This window comes from Solanum pennellii, chromosome 12 (genome assembly GCF_001406875.1).
Source record: "Solanum pennellii chromosome 12, SPENNV200".
In the NCBI taxonomy this organism is placed as follows: Eukaryota; Viridiplantae; Streptophyta; class Magnoliopsida; order Solanales; family Solanaceae; genus Solanum; species Solanum pennellii.
In genome coordinates, this window is record NC_028648.1 from 79,579,720 (window position 1) to 79,588,233 (window position 8,514).

An 8,514-nucleotide genomic window follows, 5' to 3' on the forward strand; every position below is an offset into this window, starting at 1 on the left:
ATATATATATATATAAATTATCTCGCTTTAAACAAACACAAACGCAATGTATACATTTGTGTTTGTATAAAGTGAGAGTGACGAGCGAGATAGGGAGAGTGGAGAGAGAGAACAAAGATATATGTATATATAGAATTTTTTTCTCTCTTTATACAAACACAAATGCATTTTATACATTTGTGTTTGTATAAAAAGCGAGAGAGACGGAGAAGAGACTCGGGAGAGTGGCGAGCGAGAAAATTAGGAAGAGAGGCGAATGACAACAGCTTGCTACGGGAGAGTGGAGAGAGAGAAAATTAGGTATATAGGTTGTATATCACACATTTATTTCTTTTTTTTGGTATTACAATATTTTGTTCTTTTTTTTCTCAACTAAATCTACAAAGACATAAAAAAAGAGTTTTTCTTCTTTCATTTTATGAGATAGTTTTATAGGAAAGTACTTCAATAGCATTCTTAATATCTTGTGGTATTCAACGTATCACTCAAATAAGGATATTGCATGAAGGATCAATCATATGAAGCGATTAACTATATATCTCCTCTAAATGGATCAAGTTAAGTTAGTCTACATCAAGCCTGCAAGAATAGATCCAAGATTATCACCAGAATATGTTCAATATATGAAAAAGTAAATCGTGAAACTACAAGACGAGAGGTGAATTATGCTCGTATTTAATTCATTTATCGACTTAGTTTCAACATAGAATTTTCAACAACAGAAGAAGTAAAACCCAAAAAGAAGTTCAACATACACAAGAATAATATGATTGAGAATCAATTTGATAGAAAAATAGGCTAACAAAAAAGGAAGTACATTCAAGCTGAAATTATAACCTTTATTCATGAAAAACTACATGATATATATATATTGTTGGAAGTTTTTATGATTCTGTTGTTCTAACTGATGAATTCTTGTCGTGATCACCCTCGAGTTGGCTCAAGTTTCCTTTCTCCTTGATCAGTTGAACATGGTGATGCTTGCAATAGAGGCGCCCCTCGTGAGCAATGTAGTTGGATGGGCTAATTACACAGCCTCCATGACTACATTTGAAGCAACTTTTGTGGTATGGTGTTCCATTCACAGATACCTAATAGACAGAGGCGAATCAAGAATTTAGATTTTCCTTATATGTATAGACATAGTTAAAGCTTAAAGCAATCCTTCTCCCAAATAGTCACAATATCAAATCACATTTTACATCCAGATGTGGATTCAGAATTTGAAGTTTACGGATTCCTAGGGTGACCTCAAGGTAATATACAATAACATAACTGAGTTCATAGTCAAATATCTATAGATATTTAGTGAATTCGTAGGTTGTGCTCTAGATCCCACTGCTACTTACAGTCTAACCTCTCTATAACAACATCGTTTGTTCAGATACTATTTGGCTACTATAGCAAAATGTTGTTATAGATAACATATAATATAACAAAACATGAAAGCCGTCTCCACCCAAAACTTGACTGCTATAGCAAAATGTTATTATAAAGAATGATTGTTACGGAGAGTTAGTACCTTTTCTGTTGGATAGACAGTATTCTTGCAGCCAAAACATTTCTCCCTAGTTCCAACAAACATGCTTGAAACTTTAGCTGCATGTGGTTTCTGTTTCAAATATTCAAAACATAGATTAGTATTCACAAATTATCCTCTGATTCACAAATCAAGATATATTTGTTCAGACTCTTCAAAAATGTCAACAGATTCGTGTCAGGCCCTCCAAAAACAGTGTAATCTTGGAGGATCTGACATATTTAAAGAGTCCGAGCAATATAGATATCAATTACCTCATCTTTCTCTGGCTTCACAATTTTTGGTGTCCCTGGAATAGATTTTAATCTATTAGTAAATTTTTTGATTTACAAAATTTTTTGATTTGAAATTAGGCACTTTTTTTTTTGTACCTTCAAAGCTTTTATCAAGACTTCCAGTTCTTTTGAAGAGCTGATCAAAGTGAGGTCTACAGTATAAAACTCCCTCAAATGAATTGTAGTTGCTAAGCTGCAAATTAATGTATTAAACAAGATTAAAAAAGAATAATAATTAAGATGGAAAATTGGATTAACAAGTCTAATATCTATACTTTCTTTTATGCTATGTTTTTTATGTCATTGAAATCTAAAAAATGAGAAACCACTAGCCAAGTGTGTGGCATACTGACCAATAAAATAGGTTAAAAATTACGAGGTCTCATGTTTAAGCAGAGACAAAAGTTACGCAATGCTTTATTCTCAATTATCCAAGCCTTAGTGGATAGAATTTCTTGATGTCTATGACAGTGGAAGATATTAGGTATTGATTCAGATAAGGTTATCAAGACAAAAATGAAAAAGTTATACACAATTTGAGACATATTTTCAAATTCCAATGATTGCAATTGGGCCTCTTAAGCTATTGGACATCGATGGTATCATAATACGCCTTTTCATTGGGTGATTAAAGTATGACTAAATGCCTTAAAGTTTAACATAGTTCGTAAAACATCTAGCTTATTACTAATCTCCTATTCTTACGATCGAGGGGACTTTAATAACTATAGCATGCCAGAAACAACGAAATGCTCCTATCATCATAGTAGTGAAAGAGAACAAACCTTGAGAGTACCCTTGCAGTGATGGCATCTAAAACAAGCTTTATGAAACACTCTATTGTCTGCAGTTAATTTATCAACCAAATACACTGTCTTTTCACATGCCATACATTTTTGTGTTGTTCCTGCAAAAGCCATTTGACAAGTTTTTAGGGTTATCAAGAAAGTTATCTTTTCTTGATTTTTGTAGCAAAAATGAGAATTGGGGCAAAGATAAAGAGATAAAAAAAATTTATGGTGAGTTAAAAGAGGAGCAATGTAACTTAACTAATTGAGATATGGACATTTGGCTGTCATTTTTTGTCCCCACTATGAAGTCTCCAACTACCCCACTAAACACCTTTTTTTAATACAATATTCTTGGAATAACGGTAAAAGTTATCGTTGAGTGATCAGAATATAACGAGATAAGACTATGATAATATTCTTTTTAATTCGTCTTACATAGAAATGTAAAAAAATATTGTGTTTTATATATATAGAGAGAGATTAATGTGATTGATATTTTTTACATAGCAAATGCTAAGTGGAATCTTTATGCACCAGACTTTCTTATATTGAGAGTAATGATAGAAGATGTTGGCGATTGTCGAGTGAGATAAGTGAGGCTTGTTCAAATGATAGAGTATTTTTACCATCAATCGATAGCTTACGAATTCGAGTTACGTCGAAGGGTAAATTGAAAATGTTATTGATTTTCTTGAGAAAGGGGTGGGAAAGAGTTGTCGTGAAACGGTAAAATGATTATAATTTTAAAATATGAAAATATCTAACTGTAAAAATACAAAAAAAAACTGCGTATAATAAATTGAAGTAGTAACTAGTCATGATTGTTACTTGCATAGACATCAAAGTTCACATGTTGTGTTGAAGTCCAATTGTTAAAATTGCAACTTTGATTTTCTCTTTATAGTAAACATCACATGTATTAACTGAAATATATTATCAACATTTTCAAATTCAAATTCACACATCCAAAAGGGGCACATGTCCCACTATCATAAATTGAAATGTCACTATAATTTTTATCGCAAATTAATTGAAATCGGCTATATAAATATCATAAAGTAAAATTATTTGAAATAAAATAACTTTACTTTTTAACTTTGTCTACATTTTTGTCGTAAAGAATTTTTTTTACATTATTAAAGTTTGGTGATACCATATTTTAGCCAATCAAGTGAGAAAAAAAATTAATTTTAATTATATGATGAAAAGGACAAATTTTAAGGTGCAAATAATAACTTAAAGTAGTTATTAGTCATGATATTGAAGAAATAATTATTATTTCTGTGATAATGTCATCATTATAGATCTCTTCATCTTTAATCTCAAAATCAATTTTAAAGATTGAATAATCAATGATTATATATAAATATTTTAAAATAATATTCATTACTTACGTATTAAAAAAATCAAAATAACTTAGGCACGTTAGGTATACGATGTGCATCACTCACTACTTGTAAAAATGGAAGAAAAAATTGAGAAAAATAAAGAAAATGAGAAAAGGAATTGAAATTTCTTATATTTCTTTTATTATATATATTATATAATATACTCTTCTTCTTTTTTTTTTATTGTACAAAGCATAATATAACTCCACAAGTTTATCTCTTTTTCTAATATGTTTTTTGTCTTATTATTTGTATTAATAAGTTGACCTGCTTTTTTCGATTTGAAAAAATAAAAATTGATGAATAATAGATGAAATAAGCTTTAGGAACCATTTATAAATTATAAAATCAACCTTCAGATTCCTTATAATTTTCGTATATTATTTTATATAAATTTTTATAATCAACATTAAAATTATTAAATTTAAATAAATTCAAACATATATCATCGTCCATCGTCCGTATTAACGATATTAATTTATAATTAGTAGACTGCATGTCAATATTGTAGTGTATTTTTGACCATTCAAACTGCTCCTCCAAGAATATCACCTAAACTTTATTTTATAATATATTCGAACAGCTAAAAAATTTAATTAAATTATCTCAACGTGCTACACTTATCTCTTTTACAAAATAATTTAATTAGTCGAACGATCAACAATATTCCAAAAAAAAAAAAAATTTATAGCAACAATCAGCAATTTTGGTCCTTCTAATTTGATAAATCCTTAATTTTAGTCCTTATCGTTTCTACTTAAAAACATATTTAATCTTTAATTAATTGATATATACACATACTTTTGATCTTTCTAGCTACGAATCATCATAAAAAATCAACGAATAAGTATCAAACCATTCGATTTTCAACGTAATAATTTACATGTATATTATTATTCCATATTTGAGTATATTACAATTCTATAAATCATGTATTTCTTATAATTGAGATCATTTGGTTGGGGGATCAGTCAAATCATCGATTTTATCTTAATCAAACATAAGATGAACTCATTCTGAAATCGATTTCAAGATTAGTTATCCCTTATCTCATATATATATATATATATATATATGAAAAGTTCAAAGCCCTCACTTTTGATTTGACTATTTCTATATTCCCCCTCTTTTAGATCTAGTCTTCAAAATAAACTCTTATAAATAAGCTTATTGCACCCTCTATTTTTTCTTTAAAAGTCTCTAAAAACAACATTAAAGTTATCACTCCAAAACAAAAATCATCCAAAATCCCTAAAGTCTTTTTATGTTATTTTTTTCCATAAATGTTTAGTCATTTTATATGTGGAAGTGGAAATTATCATAATCAAGAAGGTGAAGATTATGATAGGGAAACATTATCAAGCCCTTGTTCAACTCCAAAAAAATCATCAAAAAGAAGCAAAAATAGTACATACAATCCTTATGCTAATCGTGGCCTAGACAAATTTTCGAAACTCTTGGCCAATCTTGAAGACAAAAAACAAAAAATTTATTCTCAAATAGGATCAGATGATATCTCTTTCGTACGATTTGTTTTCTCGAATTCAAATTCAATCAAGCCTGTTGTTATCAGAGTGAAGGACAAAAACCAGACGTCGTCTAGTGACATTGATGATGACAAGCAAATGATCAAGAAGACTATGCAAGAGGTTTCATCAAATATTTCACAAGAACGAAAAGTGGAATCTAAAAGAAGGAAATCTTTTAGGAATTTGAGGTTAGCAAATTTCAAGAAGCCAACTTATTACTTGCCATTAGCTATAATCTTGATATTGGTTTTTTTAGCTGTTTACGGGAGGTGTTTTGCGATATTATGTACATCAATTGGATGGTACGTTATTCCGATCATAAAAGCTAGCTCAAGAAGGACAAAGAGGAGGCATGTGAAAAAATTGAGTGAAGAAAATGTAATATTATGTGAAGGGCCAATATTTCCAAGAAGTGTAATGAATGGACCAAAAGATCATAAATTGGTTGCTAGGAAACATGTCCATATGTAACAGCAGCTAATCAAGATCATCATTTTTTAATTTATTTTTTGTGACTACAATTTTTTTTTATTGATTTGTAAATCTTGTAAATCCTTGATCATATTTTTACATGAAAAGAATTGCATTAATTGCTACATATATAATGCTAGCTAGTTGAACAATATATTTGTACCAATATTAGCTTCATATGTGTTGAATGGATTTGAATTGTACTCATATTTTTTTGAAGTTCAAGGTACCCATGGTATGTTCTTTTCATCTCTTTTAAAATATAACATTGATTATAGATATATTGATACATCCGTAAAAAAAAGATATTTTAGTTTTACTTTATGAACTACGTTAATGGTAGAATATCTTAATAGACATCAAAAGTATCTAATTGAATACCTCATACATCATTGGGTACAAGTACCAACTGAATAGCTCATTGATCATTGGCTACAAGTACCGGTGTTAAATATGGCTAAAAATTGATGGTTTTTATGAGTTAGCACAAGATAATTTTATATTGGACTGATTTTAGTCAATCCAATATAATTTATTTTCTAAAGTAATAATTAAATTAGCCAAATGCAAGCAGCTTGGGTCTGAGGTAAGGGTCAGAGATTGGCCCAGGTCTCGGGTGCATGGTCGGTGCGGGGCTTAAGTCTTAGGTTCCTAGTAAAATTTATGGCTCGAGTCTCAAGTCAGAATCAAGTCTCAGATTAAAACTGGTAGCATGTCGAGAGTGTTAATCTTAGGTTTTGGGTTAGGTTTGCGATGATGTTGAGTCTCAAGTTAAGATTGGGTTTTAGGTCTTTGCCTAGGATCGGTGTTGTATCTCGAGTCTCAATTAGTGTCAAATTAAATCTCTAGTCAGGGTTGGGCATCGGACTAGAACCGAAATTGTGTCTCGAGTCCTAGTCAAGTTAGGTCTCGAGTTAGGGTTGGGTTTGGGATTAAGGTCGAAGGTTAGAGATCACGCCCTGAATCACAAATGAGAGAAAGGAGGGGGATGGGGGAGGTGGGGGTGGGGGTGGGGTGAACTCTGAGTTTGAGTCGAGGATTGCGTCCTTGCGGAGGAGGTGGTGCTTGGTTCCAAGTATTGATTGGATCTTAGTTAAAATGACACAATATGCCTAGTTAAACTAGACGCCAATAAAAATGTGTCATATATACATGTGTCATGTTCTGGCTAGGGGAAGAGCTAGTTAGTAACCCCCTCCGCGTGAAATATAAATTGTTTATCTATGATTAAAAATATTCATATTTCGGCCAGGAACGAAACTACGCCACATCAAGAAGGCAGAAAGAACTAATGGATTAAGTACAATAAATTTCTATGCAATCTAAGTTTCAAACCCTTGATTTCAAACACAACTCAAGGTCAATCTTTAAACCCCTCGAATTCAGGTACAAATCGATATCAAGATCAAAAGTACTCAAAAAAGAAGAATCAAACGTTTCATACAAAATGTAACATTCAATATACCGAAATAAAATAATATAATATTACGATACTATCAAATCTTAATTACTATTATCCGGATGCAGACTTTGTACTAATTTATAATATCATTTGTGAAACGTATTTTCGCTTTTGTAACAAGTACACACACCCAAAATAGACTCTCTTATTCAAAAAAAAAAAAAAAGATTAAAGAAAAGGTGAATAGTACCTCTCCACGAAGGCATCTTGTCATCGTTTTGGCCTTTCTGCAAAATCCCTCTTTGTACTTATCCATTTCTCACATTGGGTTTCATCGCCAGGCGCTAGGGCTGCACAAAAAAGGGGGCAAATCGAAAATCGAAGAACACCCACCAACTGTTTGAGGAAATGTTCAGAAGAAACAACAAAGGGCAAGATTGGTTTCATCACTAGATCATTCAATTTTCAGTTTTTTGGTTGAATCAGAGCTGATTTGGGTAAGTATAGATAGCTTTTTTTGGGTGTTTGTGATTGGGGTAATTTAGAAAGGAGTAAATTGGTTGGGAAGGATGCGAGGACGATGTGGAAGGAGATCGGAGACAGAGAATTTGGCAAGCTTCGCCCTAATTTATTCAGCAATCGTATTAAGTCGGCTAGAATCGCTTCTATTCAACTCTCCAACTACAAAGATATCATTTCTCCTCACCGTGGCTCCGTCAACTCCCTTCAGGTCACATTTCATTTCCTTTCTTTTTGATGAACCGGATCTACATATGATTTGAATTTAGTAGGTGAATGTTGTTACTGTATTTTCAGTTTTTGAAGTAGGGATTTGGATATGAACTTGAAGTTTATGATTAGGGTGAAGGTTGATTTGAAGTTGAAATTGTGTTTGGTTAGAAGTTTTGTACACAAAGGTTTGAAATCAAATTGTGCTAGCATGAAAAATTACTAATTTGTTAAAACTATCATAACTTCTGTCTACTCTTATAGCTAGCGTTTAACCATAGATTTTGAAAATTTATCTATAGGGAACGACCATGAAATTTGATCGGATTTTCAAAATCTGATCTTTAAGTAGTTTTAAGTTCCCAAAAGACCATTTGGGGGGGGGGGGG

At 31.3% G+C, this 8,514-nt stretch overlaps 2 protein-coding genes and 1 pseudogene across 2 annotated transcripts in view; 2 read left to right on the top strand and 1 right to left on the bottom strand.

Annotated features, from left to right (window-relative positions):
* Positions 1-666: 666 nt before the first annotated feature.
* LOC107007432 (LIM domain-containing protein WLIM1-like) lies at positions 667-2,837 on the bottom strand. The gene is made up of 5 exons (XM_015206056.2): positions 2,601-2,837; positions 1,912-2,008; positions 1,795-1,829; positions 1,523-1,612; positions 667-1,091 (listed from the first exon to the last, which is right to left on the bottom strand). Exons 1-5 carry the CDS (start codon positions 2,733-2,735, stop codon positions 885-887), a joined length of 564 nt encoding a protein of 187 aa, XP_015061542.1. The 5' UTR covers positions 2,736-2,837; the 3' UTR covers positions 667-884.
* A 2,265-nt stretch (positions 2,838-5,102) lies between these two features.
* Positions 5,103-6,099, top strand: LOC107006564 (annotated as a pseudogene).
* A 1,516-nt stretch (positions 6,100-7,615) lies between these two features.
* Positions 7,616-8,514, top strand: part of LOC107007238 (WD repeat-containing protein ATCSA-1-like) — a 6,945-nt gene continuing 6,046 nt past the window's right edge. The window contains exon 1 of the mRNA XM_015205766.2: positions 7,616-8,126. Within this exon, the coding sequence (XP_015061252.1) occupies positions 7,977-8,126 (150 nt within the window). The 5' untranslated portion in view covers positions 7,616-7,976. The remainder of the gene's footprint in view (positions 8,127-8,514) is intronic.